Genomic DNA, 18,583 nt, shown 5'->3' with positions numbered 1-18,583 from the left:
GTTGGTGATTCAGATTCCTTCCTTCTTTCACACTTTGTAAATGTATTGTACAAGGCAGTTTGTGGCCTATACTACGATCTGCTTCATATATACCATACCGGTGTGTGTGTTACATGTGTGCTATGAATATATCAATTCTGACGTAGAATTGTAGATAAAATTAGGATGGAAATGTGGCAGGAACAAACAATGGAGCAAGGCTGAAGACCAAATACTCTGGTAAGGAAATGGCCTTAGTGAGTTCCTTAAATAGAGGGAAGTGATCCCTGATCGGTGCCTGACATCGGCGGGAAAACCGCAACCAATTGCTAACAAGTCGCAGGGCGACGGAGCGTAGAATCTTGCGCATGCGTACCGATGGCTAACGCAAACAGCGTCAAGTTGCTAAGTAACGGTTGCCAAGCTCGGCGTATGCATGCAAGTCGAACAGGAAGCTTCTCTAGGCAACGGGACGCCGATTCAGCAATTAGACAGGCGTCCGTTTAGAAATAGAAACACAAGACAACTTATTTAGCTGAGTGATATATGTGCAATGTGGGGTTTAAGTGCCCTGCGTGGGGGCATTTCTTGGATATAATTTCTTATAAGAAGTCCATTCCTGTCCGTATCCAGACAGGCGCCACTGTTACAATACATAGTAGAAGTTTCGTGACTTTTCCTTGTACTTTTTTAAATATTTTCTTTTGTTATATTTTGACACCATTCATAGAATTAATGAGATTGTTCTGCTACAACCCGGTGTAACAATTAATCCAGACAAGGGGGATCCTCCAATTATACCAAATCAGTAACTCATTTGTTTCTCTTAAATGTGCACATCCGTTCCTAGCGTGAAGCCCGATTTTTGCAGAATGTTTCTGTAACAGGAGATGAGATTCTGTCGGAGGCCGATACCTGAGAACGGACCCCCTTCAAGGGGAGATAAAAAGCTTTGTCTGCAGAACCCTTTTGTCTACTTTCTGCGCTCGCCGACCTCGTATTGGGACATCTTTCTTCCTTGTTCATATTTCACTAGATCTATACAATAACATACGCACCTGCGCTGGGACGAAACAACACTGCAATAAACTAGATTAACACAAACTAGCTTCCTGGGGGAGCATCAGTAAGATGAGGGACGTTGGTCGTCACCCTCACACCCCTGTCTGGGAATGTGTCTAAATCATGCAGTCATGTGATCACTTTAGATTATATAAATACAGATTCTCACACAGACTCTGTGGTATATCACTGCCCCTACAAGGTGAGTCCGCAGGTAAGTGAACGTTATCATCCTCAGATATTTATATAGCGCCACTAATTCCGCAACGCTATACAGAGAACTCTCTCACATCAGTCCCTGCCCTATTGGAGCTTACAATCTAAATTCCCTACAACATACACACAGAGACAAACAGACTAAGGTCAATTTGATAGCAATCAATTAACCTACTAGCATGATTTGGGAGTGTGGGAGGAAACCGGAGCACCCGGAGGACACCCACGCAAACACAGGGAGAACATACAAACTCCACACAGGTAAGGCCATGGTCGGGGAATCGAACTCATGACCCCAGTGCTGTGAGGCAGCAGTGCTAACCACTGAGCCATCATGCTGCCAATACACACTAATACGGCGCAGCCATTCATATAATATTTGACCAAAGTACCTGTCCTTTATATAATTCAGTCCTAAATGATCAAAATCTGATTAGCAATTGCCAGAAACATTTGCTGATGATAATCCAATATTTATATAGACTGGAAAATTCATTGTATCCAATCACATCTGTGCAATTCAAAGTTGCCATCAGATATGTGATCAATTGAGCAAGACAAAACGCAATGTTCAATCTGATCAGCTTGTAACCTGTGTGACCAGTTTAAACAAACGGAACAGAATTTACCTCCACTGTATGTAGAAAGTAAAGAGAGAACAATGTGTGCCTCTAAGAACTCTTAGGGCTAGATTTACTAAGCTGCGGGTTTGAAAAAGTGGGGATGTTGCCTATAGCAACCAATCAGATTCTAGCTATCATTTTGTAGAAGGTACTAAATAAATGAAAGCTATAATCTGATTGGTTGCTATAGGCAACATCCCCACTTTATCAAACCCGCAGCTTAGTAAATCTAGCCCTAACCTTGATGCCAATGAGTAACCAGCATAATGCTGGCACCACACGCCACAATATGATCAGATCTGTGCGCAATTGCTGTGAAGAGCTAAATTGCACAGATCTGATTGCAATGGTTACAATTGCAGGGAATTGGAAACAAGTTAAGTCCCCCACCACCAATGTTTAAGGGGTTTTGTTTGTTCTCATGCACCAGCTTCATTTACATTCACCAAATACTAGCCCCCTTCCTAATTCACACATGGTAGGGAGCAGGAAGCACCCCAAGAATGAGGCAGGGGGAGGGGGGCGGGCGACTTATTCACACCAAAGAACAGACATCAATAAATTAGTGGAACCAAAACATTAAATTGAATTATTTCTAAACTATGAAATTATTATGGTAAGTTCTTGTTACAAATTTGTATGTGCAGATAATTACTCATTACCACTTCTCTAGTTCTGTACTCGGCGTCCGAATCAACATTTATAGTATTCATTATTATATTGTATTAATAAGTTCCCAGACCTGGATTTAAATACCTCGTCCCATTATCCACAACCCTACTTCCCAAATACTGCAGCTGCATCCGCGCTCCATCATGTCTGTGTACAATAAGTTATTTGGAATAATTTAGTCTGTTTATTTGTTATGATTTGTAAATAACTAACACACAAAATAACAGATGACTGATGTCCAAGCTGAGCAGACTTTCTCCTAATACCTGCACCTTATACTGCAGACATTTGCAGAAAGACAATTTGCATTTTGCAGCTCCACAAAAACCAGCCATTTCCTCCTGAGTGCCATCATTGTGTATGTGGTATATAATGGTATTATAACCAGGACATCTGGTCATGGCACGCTGGGGCTGTTCATATGCCACCATGTAAAATATAGAATTGCTATAAAATGTACATTGGTAACACAGCAATATAGGAAACTACAGGCAGAGCACCAGCCACCCCTGAATCTCCATCAATAACCATCCCCAGCATCAGACAACCACACTACACACACTGACAGCACCATCTAGGGCACCGGCTGGGTATAACCCAGGTGGCACCAGGGGCTGACTGTGTGCTCCAGCCTGGCACTATCATCCCCACCTCCAATACAGAGTCCTCACACCCGGCCACACCTCCCGGTAACACCAGCCCTGCCCTCACTCCTCTGTCTGCCTGGCTGTCAGCTGGGACCTCTAGGACTACTGGGGCACTAGGACAGGTACCAGCACCTTATACTATCACCTGTGTGTGGTGTCACCTGTGTGTTGTCCTCAGGACTGCAGTGACATTGTGTAACTTGTCCGTGGTGTCTGAACTGTGTGCAGCTCTCTTCCTCCCCCTGTACAGTGCATACTGTTCTCATACACAGGTAGGTTCTCTATACAGTGTTTATAAATTATATTTTATGTACTTTATTTTATGTACTGCCACAACAAGTCCACGTAGTATATTGTATGTTGTGTCATAGTTGTCACAGTATACAGAGTGCATGGCAGTTCTGGTAGCAGTGCATTGTACAGTTCTGGTAGCAGTGCATTGTACAGTTGTGATGATTGTGTATTGTGAGTTCTGGTAGCAGTGCATAGTGTAGATGTGATAATTGTGTATTGTGCAGTTGGGGTAGTAGTGCTTTGTACAGTTCTGATGATTGTGTATTGTGCAGCTGGGGTAGTAGTGCTTTGTACAATCTGATGATTGTGTATTGTGCAGTTGTGATAGTTGTATATTGTACAGTTCTGGTAGTAGTGCATTGTACAGTTGCGATGATTGTGTATTGTGCAGTTCTGGTAGTAGTGCATTGTACAGTTGCAATGATTGTGTATTGTGTAGCTGGGGTAGTAGTGGATTGTTCAGTTGCGATGATTGTGTATTGTGTAGCTGGGGTAGTAGTGCATTGTACAGTTGTGATAATTGTGTATTGTGTAGCTGGGGTAGTAGTGCTTTGTACAATCTGATGATTGTGTATTGTGCAGTTGTGATAGTTGTATATTGTACAGTTCTGGTAGTAGTGCATTGTACAGTTGCGATGATTGTGTATTGTGCAGTTCTGGTAGTAGTGCATTGTACAGTTGCAATGATTGTGTATTGTGTAGCTGGGGTAGTAGTGCATTGTTCAGTTGCGATGATTGTGTAGCTGGGGTAGTAGTGCATTGTACAGTTGTGATGATTGTGTATTGTGTAGCTGGGGTAGTAGTGCTTTGTACAGTTCTGATGATTGTGTATTGTGCAGTTGTGATAGTTGTGTATTGTGCAGTTCTGGTAGTAGTGCTTTGTACAGTTGTGATAATTGTGTATTGTGTAGCTGGGGTAGTAGTGCATTGTACAGTTGTGATAATTGTGTATTGTGTAGCTGAGGTAGTAGTGCTTTGTACAGTTCTGGTAATAGTGTATAGTCCTCTGGAGATAATAGAGCATTGTGCACTACAGTATTCGTGTATTGTGAAGCACACTTGTGGAACTGTAATGAAATTGATGAACACAATCTATAAAACCAGATGAGAAGTGTCTGATGGATACACGCCCGGAGTTGCATAACTTGTCTGTTGTGGGAACAATTTTGCTTTTCCCTTCAGTGTTTGGAAAAACTCTTAGACACGACCTTGGTAGATTAATAATATAATTTGTGTAGAATGAGGATTTTGTGTAGAACAGTGAGCACACAGTGACATCACAGCCGCACTGTGCTTCAGTTGTTAGCAGCCGTTTCCTATTATTAACATATGCACAACCACACCAAAATAATCACCAGTGGGCACACTGTAATCACAGCAAGACTAACCTACAGCGCAGTGCACAGGAAGTGGGGCCACCATTGGTGGGCAAGAGGTGGTTCAGGGCCAGCAAACTGCCAATCCCCACATTGGGCCTTTTCCTAATAATTTGATGTCACACAGTCTATGTAGCAGGTTAGTGTGTGATTGGATGGTGATGTCACACAGTGAGCGCAGTCACACAGTCTATGTAGCAGGTTAGTGTATGATTGGATGGTGATGTCACACAGTGAGCGCAGTCACACAGTCTATGTAGCAGGTTAGTGTGTGATTGGATGGTGATGTCACAGCGCAGTCACACAGTCTATGTAGCAGGTTAGTGTGTGATTGGATGGTGATGTCACAGCGCAGTCACACAGTCTATGTAGCAGGTTAGTGTGTGATTGGATGGTGATGTCACACAGTGAGCGCAGTCACACAGTCTATGTAGCAGGTTAGTGTGTGATTGGATGGTGATGTCACACAGTGAGAGCAGTCACACAGTCTATGTAGCAGGTTAGTGTGTGATTGGATGATGATGTCACACAGTGAGCGCAGTCACACAGTCTATGTAACAGGTTAGTGTGTGATTGGATGGTGATGTCACACAGTGAGCGCAGTCACACAGTCTATGTAGCAGGTTAGTAACAGATAAAGATTTTCTATTTCAGAAAATTTGCAATAACAATACTTGTTAAAAATAAAAAATAAAGATACGTAGCTATTTTTAAAGCCCAGCAACATTTAAGAATATTTTGAAGGTGTGAATACATTTGCACATGTAGGTTATTGGTAAAGATCAAAGAACTATACATCAGACAGCTCAGGCTTTGCAGAACTATTGCACCCACACCCTCAGTTTATCAGGCAGCAGTTGTGAAATGCAGGGACGAGTGATACATTTCTGTGTCTTGGTGTTTCTTTAAAGGAAGCAATCTATAATATTTGCATGTGTGCTCTGTTTATATAATGTGTTGGCACCAGCGTGCCCGGGCACCTGACCAGCAGCTCAGTGGCTGTCAGTAAGACGTATGTTTACCAGCGTCACTGGAACTTCTGTTCAGGATTATCCCTGGCTCCTGGATCCAGCTCAATTCCAGTCAGGGTTCCTGCAGCACTAATATGTAACACACATCACACGCCGTCAACGGAGAGGTTATACATTTATTTTATTTTGTTAGATTGACCATATAATAATGAATTCAGCACCCTAGACAGAATCTATGCAGCACACTGACCCGATGTGTCCTCTTATTGTGCAGAGAAAGGGAATTATCTTTTAAACGTTCTCTTTTACATATATCTGGGCATTTGTGGAGAATTCATATTCTTATAGTCCCGTTTACCATTAGTTCTCGGTGGTCTGTTAAACCATCCTAGCGGGTCCTTGTGTTTCTTTTCAAGCTCCATCTCTTTAATTACCGTGACCTCCTTTTTGTTAGGTATTATAATGAATCTCCGCATGAAACCGTATAGAACTTTCACAGGTCCTAGGATGGTGACTGGCCTATTAGGTATTTTAATCTCTTTCCATGCCAGAGATTATTTTGTTGTCCTGTTTTGGTGATCTAAGGGTTAAGATGAGAGTAAACTTTGTTACAACAGTTCTGGTTAAGCGGAAGTTACTCCCTGAATGCTGCCATATTTTTGTAGACTCGGCTACACTTCCCTGGCTAATAATGACCTTCTCTAGACAATAAGAGCATTAATTACAGTGTTGTTTGCTCCTGTTAGGGTGAGGGAGAGGGCAAAGGGCAGGGGCAATAGAAGATGGTGGTGACAGCAGATGAGGGCCCCCAATCATTGTAGCATGCATAAGTCCGGCCTTTTCCCTGTAAAGTACTATGTAGCAGCTCTTTATAGTTTCCCAAATTTAAATGACCCCTGAACTGAAAACACAAGAACCCCAATAACATTGAGTAATATATATTACATTTCCATACTGCAACAGCTGAATTCAAGCTATTGCTCTGTGTTATCTACCATTTTCTGCAAAAGCTGTCTCGATGCTGTGTCTGGCAGGGGGATGAGTGGCAGGAAGTGTGCGGTGCGTAAGAAAAGAGGTTCCCTGTGATCATTACCTCAGATATCTTCATAAATAAGGGCCTCTCTCAAAATCCTTATTAGCCTGTGGCTTATAAAGGTATACTTCCCAATTGTTGTGACTTTGACAGGAAAGTCTTCATTTTAGGGATCCGTCCCGCAGTCTCACCCACGGACACGTATGTCCTGCGTTGGGACGAATGGAGGTATCATCCGTTCACAGAGGACTTGAACGGGGAGTGCACACACCTACTACTTATGCACACAGGATTGTATGAGTGCTTGGTGGGAAGGGCAAGTGGCTAAGAGGCAGTTTGACGCTTCACATTGCTAGACCCGCCCCCGAGGACCTGACAACGCCCCTTTGTGATGTGGCCTCACCCCCAATTGTGGCATGACCACGCCCCTGACCCCACTGCAGGATGTCAAATGGTAGGATGTATGCAGTGACATAGTTCATACCTTTACTAAACATTTATAAAGGCAAAATCAGGACAAAATAAGCCCCGCCCCAATCAGTGTAAGCTCCGCCAAATTTACTGCATGTGACAATAGTGTAGACCAGTGGATCCCGACCTTTCTCAGTTCGAGGCACCCGTAGGGTCTCCATCATTTTTTCAAGGCACCCCTAAGCCAATATAATTACCAAGTAGTCCTCCGCCGTACTGCCCACCGGTCCTTTCTGCGGCACCGCTGTGAGATCGCTGCGGCTCCCGCACAGTTTGGGAACCACTGGTGTAGGGTTTTTTTTTTTTATTATAAATAATTCTTTTTAGGGATAATTAACATCTAAAGCTAGAAAGTAAAACAGATGTGGAGAATGGAATCTAAACGCAGAAAAAGAGGAATTTTATTTTGTTTTGGTCAACACTAAAGAAAATAAAAAAGGGACTTTTTGGGGACAAATCTTTAAATCCTGGGAGCGTCCCTGGAGATATGGGACAGTTGGCAGCAATGTGCGGGGAATCTAGAATACAATGAAGTGAAGACTTACTGGTAATGTGACTGCACCTTCTGTCTCATTGTCTCAGCGAAATAATAAGATAATGAAACATCAACTTTGCTATTGTGTAGATAACAGGAGAGTAATGTACAGGGCTAGCGATCGGTGGCATCCCAGTAAATTGTGTATTTTGCATTAATATTTTCTATACAGCAATATCAGTTATATCGTAGCTCTACCAAACTCATTTTTTGGCTCATCTGCTGTTGTGAACACGGATTGTCCTTTGGTTTATGGGACGATTTATTAATGGGTCTTATTGCCAAAGAAATCTGGTGGTTTCAACATCAAAAGAGCTTTCACTCGCTGCGCCGTATACATCAAAGTCTTACCGCAGTCGGCAAGACTCACTTTCTCCAACTAAAGCATTTTTTCAATGTTTAAAAATATTTGTAAAAAATATTTTAAAGTTTTTTTTTGTTTTTTTTAAATCACGAAACAAAAGAAATGATAAAAAAAATCATCCTTAAAGCTGCAGATCGATAAAGAGAACAATGGCAATTGCAGGACTTGCAATTGCTCCAATGACAACAGAATCTACAGCTACAACTTGCTCCCGTGGCTTCTTATCCCTAAACTTTGTTCTTACACTGTCCTTCCCTTCTTCCTAACAATAAACCCCTTATCACACATCCTAACCCCCCTCCCTGCTGACTAACCCAATCACCATCCCCCTGCTTGGTAACCCCAATAACCACTATAGCCCAAACTCTTCCAGCCTAACTTTAAACACCCCCCTCATAGCCTAACTGTAACCCAGTCTAATAATAATCCCCTGCATTTTAATATTAACCCCCCCCCCCCTCCTTACACAGCTCAACTTATCTTCCACTTGAGCAGAGCAGTGTAGCCAATCAGAGATGAGCGTTGCAGCCACAAGCAGTGGCTTCCAAACAAACAGTAAGAATTTCCCACAAGCCCCAGGGAGTAATTATTTTGCTATTTTTCAAACAATTGTGTCCTTAAGCAACTAAATTATTCACACAGCTTTCACACTATACATAAGTTGGGGCACAAAATACCTTTCAGTGCTGCACAAGAATGTTCCAGTTTCAGAGAAATTGTATATTTCGGTCATGTGTTCATGTTGGACTATAGCCAATCAGTGGATTTTTATTTTTTTTAACTGCATGTAAAGCATAATTTATTTTTGTAAACCTATTGGATTAATCAGTTAATGTTTATGATTTATGCCTCTTGTGTTGAGATGGTTATCGCTCTTATGTGTTCGACTTGTGGCTCTTTGTCCTTCACTCTGCACCAATGAGTGAGGGACTTCGGGGAGGATTCACAGAGCTGGTGGGAGGGGAGACAGATCTCTGCAAGGACTAGTCAGTCACCTGCTATCACAGTCTGCTCACATTAGGAGAATACATCAATGACAACTTGTGTGGAAGTCTAACACAACTTACAATTTCATTGCAGCAATGGATTCTTATGGCCAACATTGGCGCCGTTGAACGGATTGTGTCACTGTGATACAGGTATGTCCCTATATCATTATCCTTCATTCCATTTGTGATATTCTCTGGTTTGTCTATAGCACTTTCTTTGCTGACCTGTAATCAGCTGGGGACGTACTGTAGGTTATACCATTACTATTTGTAATAGAAGACGCTTTTTTTGTTTATAATCAATGTTGTACCAATACACGGCCTCTATCCCCTTCACAAACTCTTGACTTTAATGAATCATCAATATAACTTGGTGTAAATGTAGATTTAAATTAGGAAGAAATTGCCAATACGTAATAGGCGGTAAATTAGGAAAATTAATGGAAGTCTCAAGAATGAAAAGTCCATTGTAGTTAAATCTGTATATTCTGTAATTACAGTACAGGGATCCTAAATCTACTTTTGGCTGAGGCTGTGAACCAGCTTTGAAATCTGTAGCTTAATTTTGAAATTCCTAATGTACTTTCATTTAATTGCTTATTATTTTGTTTTACTTTATTATATTTACTATTAAAATACAAATAATTATAAATTGGTATTGAGAAAAGTATCATAGGTACACATCCCACAGTAGTGTAATTAAAGCGCATAATAAGTCAGTCACAAATACTGTTGGAGAAAGGATGAGGTCCATCGCTCGTCTTTTGTTGAAAACTTTTGTTCAGTTTATTGAATGGATTCCTAATGCACATACAGTAAAATGTTTATTTTTAAGTGATAACATTTTCTGCACGTCAGAATTTTGTTTATTGTGGTTGTTGAAAACTTTTCAGTGTTTTTTTTTTTTCTCCCTAAAAACTTTTTTTGTGCAATCGCTGAAGTTCTATATTTACTCTGCATTCATTTTAACACGCTGCTATCAGTCGCTTTGTGTAGCTCTGGTTACAATGGCTTATATAACCAAGGTGCGTTTCGTGCTAAGGAGCGGTTATCTCCGCCACTTATCAGAGGTTTTGTTTTGGAATCTTGCGGATTTCAGGGCACAGAATTTCCATGGGGGGGTTGGCGTTAACAGCGATAAAACTGTGTGTTTTGGCAGACGTTATATTTAAACGTTAAGTGACCATGTGTGAGGTCTGTAGAATTTCCCTGACTGATACGGTCCTGTTGCATCAGAAAGGCTTCGTCTCTTGAAGGAGGTGGAAATCGGAGTAATACGGCATCTAGACCTAGTACAAACTCTGGCAGAAGTGGCGAAACGCTTTGGTTTTGCACGGTTATGTCTGGATAGTTATCTCAGCGCACTTTCAGGTTGACACCAGAGGGTAAATGTACCAAGCTGAGAGTTTTCTGGCGGGTTTGAAAAACCAATCAGATTCTAGTTATCATTTATTTTTTACATTCTACAAAATGACAGCTAGAATCTGATTGGTTGCTATAGGCAACATCTCCACTTTTTAAACCCGCCGGAAAACTCTCAGCTTCATACATTTACCCCCTACTTTCCCTTCTCTGGGGATTCCTCCGCAAACTACTGCGCAGAGAGGCGCAGTGCGCAGACCGCTTATGTAACCACTTTATGACCAACTCTTACATTAAAAAGGTTTTTTCAGTTTTCTCTTAAACTACTGCTTGGTTTAGCCCCATTCATGGGTTTTATTAGATGTGTATTATTCATTTCAGTAATCTCACTCTGCAAATTGAAATCTAAATTTTGCCATATTGTTCCGTGCAAAATGTGCCCCTTACCCCCTCTGAGCCGTCTGCCCCTGGTGGTTTTGGATAATGGAGCCCTTCCAGCAATTGTATTGGGGCACATTTTGATTCACATCGAGGGAGCATGTACCCTGGGCTTTCTTTAGAAACTAATAACAGCCATTGTTTGGTTAGTAGCTCACATATTACATCTAGCATGGGGGGGGGGGGGGGGGAGGGGGGGGAAGGGGGGGGGGGTGTTTGTATATATACACCGAAGATACCGAGAGCAATACAGTCCCATAGTAATGAAAAAAAAAAATCCAGATGTGGCATTTCCAAGTTATTTATTTTGAGTATTAAATTAAAAAATCCTGGAGGATTTTGATTAAATATGGCAATGTTTATTAAGCAACTTATGACTGTCAGAGGAAAAAGAATGGCGTCAGAATTCAAGAAGGATATAAAAGGAAAAATAATAAATAAATAAATAAATAAATAAATAAATATCTCCTTTCTCCACACTGGTATCAAAGAAAAAATATTTTCAGAATCTACCATCTAATACCAGATAGTGGACAAACCCAGACATTAAATCACAGCTACACAAATCCGTGCAGAGGGACAGAAGCTAACACAATAAATACATTTTCAAACCGAGGTGATAAAAGCACAAACCCTCATGCAGGGAGCCCCCATCTGGCCTTCCCTATGAGACCACCCGCAGCTAATCCACTCATTATATTAACATTTCCTGTCTTCTACTAATATACTGCTTGTTTCATACACATTTATTATATAACCCCTTTGTGGGTTTTATCCCCACGGCGAAGCTGAAGGAATTTAGAGTAAATGAAGATTGTGTAAAACTCGAGGGGGGGGGGTTACTTTGGGAATATGACAAAAGGCGCAGTTACCGTTTCATCCTGCGGTAACAGCTCGCTTATGTTTTTTCTTCCTTTAAACTATAATAACCGAGTCTGAATGGATTAACTGGATATAAATCAGTGATGGGCAACAGACGCCCTTCGGTCCCTCCGAGCCTCTACCTGGGGCCCCCGGCTCCTTCCTGCTATATTGTCAGATGTGTGTGTTATACAGTGTAACACTTGTAGAAAATGCTGACGATATGTTATTACAGATAGGTGTCTCTTTCATTAAATGTATCGTTTCTACTTATTAATGAGATTAAGAGTAACGTGTGGCCCTTCTGAAGGTTAGAGCCCCCCTATGTGGCCCTTGAAGTGTATCACGTTGCCCATCACTGATATAAGGGATATTTTACCACCAATGTAATATCTTTATAGCGTTACCTCCTGCACACTCATACAGCAGGACAGCGGACATCACATGTCCAGGATGAAAGAAAAGAGAAAAAAGTGGGACAATCAGTAGCAGATAGTATGTACCCTGTATAAAGGGGTCGGTGAGGTGGGCATCATAAGGTTCACTTGTGTCTATGAAAGACTTTGCAAACAGTAACTATTTTGCAACAAAGAGGTCACAAAGAGAATATTGTCACCAGTTACTGTGAGACGACAACCAATGCAGGATTAATGACCTCCATGATAGGGGAATAAGAGTAGGACTTGACGTGTACAGGAACACACAGAGGAGGCAGCTAAACCTATATGGAGCCAATCAGCTCACTAGGAACCAGTGACATCACTGCAGCATAAAACCCAGTGCCCATGTGATGTCATCAGTGAAGAGTTAGGCTGCATTCACGTGACTAGCGGATCACAATGGCCGCCTGCACTGTGTGTAATTGGTAGGTGCACCTTGATCTGTTTAGCCAGACTTATGTTCCTTGGTTTGGCCCTTTAAACACTAGCCCACATGCATTGCTCATTGCTGCACGCTGGCAGGTGGTTAGAAATTCCAATCTGTCGAAATCCTGCTGGGATAAGAGAGGTGTAAATTATATGACTAATAGCTTAAATCTTCTGCAATCACTTTCCCGCTTATCTCAACTAATGCCGAGCCAAATAAAAATGACGACACAATCCTGCGGCTCATTTGCATAACCACACCCCCGCTGTCCTCATGGAAAAGAGTTCTTGCACAAGATGTAACTATGAGGTTTCCTCTATGTTTAACTTCCTCCCTCTGATTAATAGGAATCATTGATGGTGATCTGTGGATTAACGAGAGCCGCGCTTATGTAGGATGGCTGCGGAGTTTATAAAGAGCTGCTGTAAAGGGTGTTTTCAAAGCGACCAGAAGAAAGGTAAGGGGACAGCAATTAGTAAATATCTTTCATTAACGCACACACACCGCCTCCAGAGGAAGCAAACCCAGGGCAACCGGATTCTCTGGAATTGAAAGCAAACATCTAATTGGTTGCTACGGGTTACAGCACCTTCTTTTCTGTTCTCAGGATTCCATAAAGTCACCGCCACAAAACCCACCATATTTATGTGCACTGAGAATTTGCAATATTGCACCAGAGGATCCCTGTCCGTATTCTGGTGCCAGAAGCGTAGCACCGCTCAACATGTGTGATATATGGGTGTCCCCATCCAAATATTATGGTTTTGTAAATGATTACTGACAACAGCAAATATTTCTGTGAATCTTGGTAAAACCTTTTACAACTACGTTTTGCCAAACCATGGATGTGGTACTTGCCACATTCCCTATGCTGGTCGCTACTTCCTACGAACATCGCTCAACAAATTAATGTATCAGCAAAATGTATCAGCCATACTTGTCTCTGATCATTTTATAACAATTTACTAACGGTTGAAAAAAATTTTATCCACATGTTTTTGTTATACCAACAGGTCTCCAAAAACAATAAACAGAGTAACTGTAGTAGCAGGAGTCTCACATTGGGTTTACAAAACTATGAAACTAGTACAAACTAGTACTACAAAACTATATAGTCTCACACTAATTTAGTGTGGACGGCTTAGAAAGATTAGAGGGGAAAAAAAAAGAAAAAAATACTGATTAGATTTTTATATTTTATGGGGAAAAAAAATAAATGGCACTTAATTGTTACTGACAGCTAGTAACTTCACTTACTGACCATTGGTTGGTCAGCACTAAGCACAGAAGTCATGTGACACACTTAGACCTTACTGACATGGGCTGTTACAATGTTACAGAGGTGATGTTTGATATTGCAGCGTGAGTGTGGATTACAAGTCAACCAGCTGGGAGGCACCAGGTTTGCACAGCTATTTACTAAGGGAGGTCAAGCAGTACACATACTATAACCTCTCTGCTCCTCCTTAGTGTGTCTCAGCAGCCCTCTACCGACCTCACAGAGGACGGACTTAACCCTTTGCATAGGGCTCCCATTTCCCACACTCTCATTGTGGTGTCTGACTTATGAGATCCTATTCCTAGCAGTTCATTTAGTGCAGACACATCCACACGGAGTATAAAAACATCGATTTTGGAATAAAAGTTGTTTGCGCGCTCGGATTACTTTAATTTATCTCTGTACTGCCTCATGCAACTTTTGCAAAGGTTGTAGCCCTAAAATAACCTTGACAAGATCCAAATGTAATCAAATCAGCTTAAATGCCTGGATCCTGTGTGGTATGGTCATAGATAGGACAGCAATCCTGCACGAGCAACGAGCGACGAGCGGAGAATGGGTCCCCATAAAGCAGGATTAGACCTTTTTTGTTAAACAGAGGTTTTTTTTATTCATGCTACCCCAGTATACGACACAACACAGCCCTGCTCAGTACAGGGGATGCATCACGTCTGAGGGCAATGAAATAAGCAACAAGCACAAATTGTCTAGATGATATGAAGGCTTTGCTGAAAAACTCGGAATGATTTGGGAAAAACTGCAGTAAGGCGTGTGCAAGGCAGCAGTAAAAGCATATAATCTGACCTTCTGTCACTGTTCATGTATTAAGCTTCAATACATATTAAAGTTCTATTTAAGGTTTGTGTATAATTATTTTTTTACTTGAACTAGAATACAGTCTATGAGCTCGTGTTGTTTCTTTATCCTAAATGTGTGTTGAAGGATCCTTAATAGTTCAGAAATCCCTGTCTGTTGCACACAGTCAAATATAAGTAACTAGATTAAATAAAATACATATTCTGTCTGTATCCAGTCATGGTACATAAATATTATCTGACATTCATCCACCTCTCCAAAAATTGCCTGTAAATCAAGAAGTCTAATGAACAAGTCTTTGAATAAGTGCTAGTTCACGCATATGCACTGGAAAAATAGGTAAAACGCATGAAATCTAATGCACGCTGTAGACATTTTTAATGATGCATTTGGAACGCATATCTCAAAGGCTCTTACGCGTTTCGCCTTTCAGTAGTACTATTTACTGTACTGTTAGTGTCCGTTAGCGCATGAGAAATAGTTGGTGCTAGTTTATATGTGGTGTTTAGATTTTAGAATGTAATGGTGGGAATTGGCATGTTTTGATTTGGTTTTTGTGCATTTGGTTTAATGGCCAACCACGTCACCCTCTCTCATTCTATAGTCTTCGAGCAACCAGTAAACACAATTAGACTGTAGTGTAAGTGCACCCTGCTATTTTATACACACCGGGCATAAACATAGGTAGTAAAGGTTAGTCTGTGTGTTGTAGTCTTTCTGCATCTCGTTATTTTTTAGCACTCATTTGAGTAACTATCTATATTAGAAGCTGGAATGCAGATAAAACTTAACTGCTTAAGTTACAGAATTAGATTTAGATTTTTTAAGAGGAATAGGGAGGTGTTTTTGGTTCACATGAAGCAGTAACAATAGAATTGTGCAATTGTTAAACATTAATATACAGAGTTCAGTAGAGTATTCTGCAGATCCCTAGAGAGATTGGTAAAATTATCAAGCTGTAAAATTATTAGTATAAAATGAAAGGGGAGGAAATATGGGGATCCGGATGATACCAGAAAGTTTATATGTTGATACAAATCAGTCTTGGTTATAAAATATTAACGATGGCCCTCAGATTCTGGGGTAGATTAGCCTGTGTATCTAGTGGTACAGTACAGCTTTGCTTTTAATGTAAATTTCTGCCTTTTCAGCACTGACAGACAAAGGATGCATTGAAGCAACCAGGAAAGGATCCCGTATTGTGGAGCTTCCCCCAATGTCTGCCGTTTCCATTAAAAGACAAGTGGGGTGTACGGAGGATTATTTACTCTCCAAGCTGCCCCCGGATGGGCGAGATGTTCCGTTTGTTGTGCCAACGTTCAAACCATCCTACATTCAGCCGAAAACGGTGACCAGTCCAACTCACCTGGAGGGACTGAAAGGTAAACGGAAATCTAATGCAGTCATTTGTGTGCACACGTGCATTCATAAACAGAACAGTAGGAGACTTCTGCAAAATGTGATATCTGAACACATTAAAGTATTCTCCTTATGGCCGGACCCCAGATCTGAAAATAACAGGAAACTACTTGTTGGTATCCTCTCTACTGCCAAATGTTCTACTGCTTCCCGAGGGCAGATCTTCCCATAAATAGGACAATTTCAGGAAGGAAGATAAATATCAGATTGCATATACTGGAAGATATGAATGTCACACGCTGGGGGGGTTGTTGGTTGGAGCCCACCCGTACTAAAAGAGCAGGGTCTACCATAGTGATTGGCAACAGGCGTCCCTAGTGCCGCATGCAGCTCTCTGAGCCATCACCTGCGGTCCCCAGCTCCTTCCTGCTGTATTATCAGAGTGTAACACGTGTAAAACACCTGCCGATCTGTCATTACAGAACGGCGGCTGTTTTCTGTGATTACATGCTTTGTTTTACCTTATTACTGATGCATGTGGCCGTTTTGAAGGTTAGAGGGCCACCTGTGTGGCCCCTGAAGTGCATCAGGTCGCCCATCTCTGATCTACACTCTTGTTTGGTTTACATATTGAGCGCAGACGTTATTTATGCAGAGTATATCAGGATACGATTCATGTTTGTAATGTGATTGTCACTGATATTTATTTGCAAAAACTTTATTTGCAAAAAAAATTGAGCAAAATATTTTCTCATCAACTCAACGTGTGACTCGTAATATAATAAATAAGTTGATATGAGACCTTCCAGGGACGTTGCATGTTAAGGTATCTGTACGTCACCATTTCCTGACATCTTGTTGTGTATTCCACTCCGTATGTCGGTCATATTCCAGGAGTTTTTTCACCCCAATGTTTTACTTTATATTAGTGGAACTGAATATCTACAGCGCCAGGTCCGGTGAGGCCACAAGTTAACCCTTAGAGCTCCAGGCCTGTAGCGCCGACGGAGCAGAGTATCTCTCCGCTGAAGTAGAGAGATTTTCTTTATATTGATAAATTGCGGTGAAAAGAGATTTTTTTTTTTATTGCTGCTCATTGACATAAGATCACCTTATGGCCCAGATGGAGACCCAGGCCCCATGTGTACCCTGCGTCTCACGTACTGTTCAGTAACATTGTTCCATCTTGTGTCGCTCAGGATCCGCCAGGGCCACGTTCACGGACAGAAAATCGGAACTGTCATCTATGTATCACAAAGGACCCAACTACGATGTGGTTTATAACCCCAGCTTTGTTCTGCAGCACATCTCACCTGACCTCAACAGACGGGGGACGCTGAATGACAACTCTGTCCGATTATATAGTTCAGGTAACTGCAGTCGCTTAAGTTAAGAAAGTTAATTAAATGTAGTTGCTACAAACAACAGTAGTTCATTATCTTAGTGGTGGCCTGAGCTTAGTATAATATGTAGTAGCCTGCAGGTGTAGTGATGTGTGTGCAGGTGTAGTGATATGTGTGCAGGTGTAGTGATATGTGCGCAGGTGTAGTGGTGTGTGTGCAGGTGTAATGATATGTGCAGAGGTGTATAGTGCTATGCGCAGGTGTAGTGTACTATGTTGCTCTCTGCAGGTGTAGTGTACCGTGCGCAGGCGTAGTGTACCATGTTGCTGTCTGCAGGTGTAGTGTACTATGTGCAGGTGTAGTGTACTATGTTTCTGTGTGCAGGTGTAGTGTACTATGTGCAGGTGTAGTGTACTATGTTTCTGTGTGCAGGTGTAGTGTAATGTGTGCAGGTGTAGTGTACCGTGCGCAGGTGTAGTGTACCATACGCAGGTGTAGTGTATTTTTTGACACATTTGCAACATATGAGAAGTAACTTCAGAAAGTTTTAATGTAAGATACAGCTTAAATAATATCTCTGCTCCTCTGCATTATATCTATTCTCCTCCCTGTCACACAACTGCTGCAATAGTCACCAAGTGAAATCTACAGCAAATAATGACTTATCCGTCACCAGCGATGATTCTCACATTAATCACATTCTTATTTGAGCAGCCTTCAGAACAAACAGAATATTGCCAGATATACAGACGTACACGTCTTGCTGTGCACATACATGTAATTAGTCTATGTACTCTGTACCTCAGGCTTCCTATTTGGAAAGTAAGATACCAGCAAATAATAAGCTGATTGTGGTCTGTGTCTGATGTGCTGGGATTCCCTCTCTTCTGTCTGTTTACAATGTCTAAATCCTTTTATTTATGGGCGTATTTCAGTCTGTGACCTGAGAAACATCAAAGCGGCGGATTCTCCTGGTGTCAGCAGTTCCCTGTACGATCTGAGCAGCTATATCCAGGTATTGGGAAC

General features: G+C 41.5%; 1 protein-coding gene across 3 annotated transcripts in view; it reads left to right on the top strand.

Annotated features, from left to right (window-relative positions):
• The first annotated feature begins 3,244 nt into the window (after positions 1–3,244).
• The window catches only part of TC2N (tandem C2 domains, nuclear), a 32,095-nt gene continuing 16,756 nt past the window's right edge, over positions 3,245–18,583 (top strand). Inside the window, exons 1-6 of one of the 3 annotated variants that reach the window (XM_075192862.1) lie at positions 3,245–3,471; positions 9,324–9,382; positions 13,108–13,217; positions 16,007–16,237; positions 17,414–17,584; positions 18,493–18,572. In XM_075192862.1, the coding sequence (XP_075048963.1) occupies positions 13,157–13,217; positions 16,007–16,237; positions 17,414–17,584; positions 18,493–18,572 (543 nt within the window). In that variant the 5' untranslated portion in view covers positions 3,245–3,471; positions 9,324–9,382; positions 13,108–13,156. Of the gene's footprint in view, positions 3,472–5,983; positions 6,008–9,323; positions 9,383–13,107; positions 13,218–16,006; positions 16,238–17,413; positions 17,585–18,492; positions 18,573–18,583 lie in introns of those variants that run through there. The other 2 variants (XM_075192863.1, XM_075192864.1) reach the window with 2 other exon arrangements.

Source organism: Mixophyes fleayi, chromosome 12 (genome assembly GCF_038048845.1).
Source record: "Mixophyes fleayi isolate aMixFle1 chromosome 12, aMixFle1.hap1, whole genome shotgun sequence".
Classification (NCBI taxonomy): domain Eukaryota; kingdom Metazoa; phylum Chordata; class Amphibia; order Anura; family Limnodynastidae; genus Mixophyes; species Mixophyes fleayi.
The sequence above is the reverse complement of the archived record's forward strand: the minus strand, read 5'-3'. Positions and strand labels throughout refer to the sequence as shown.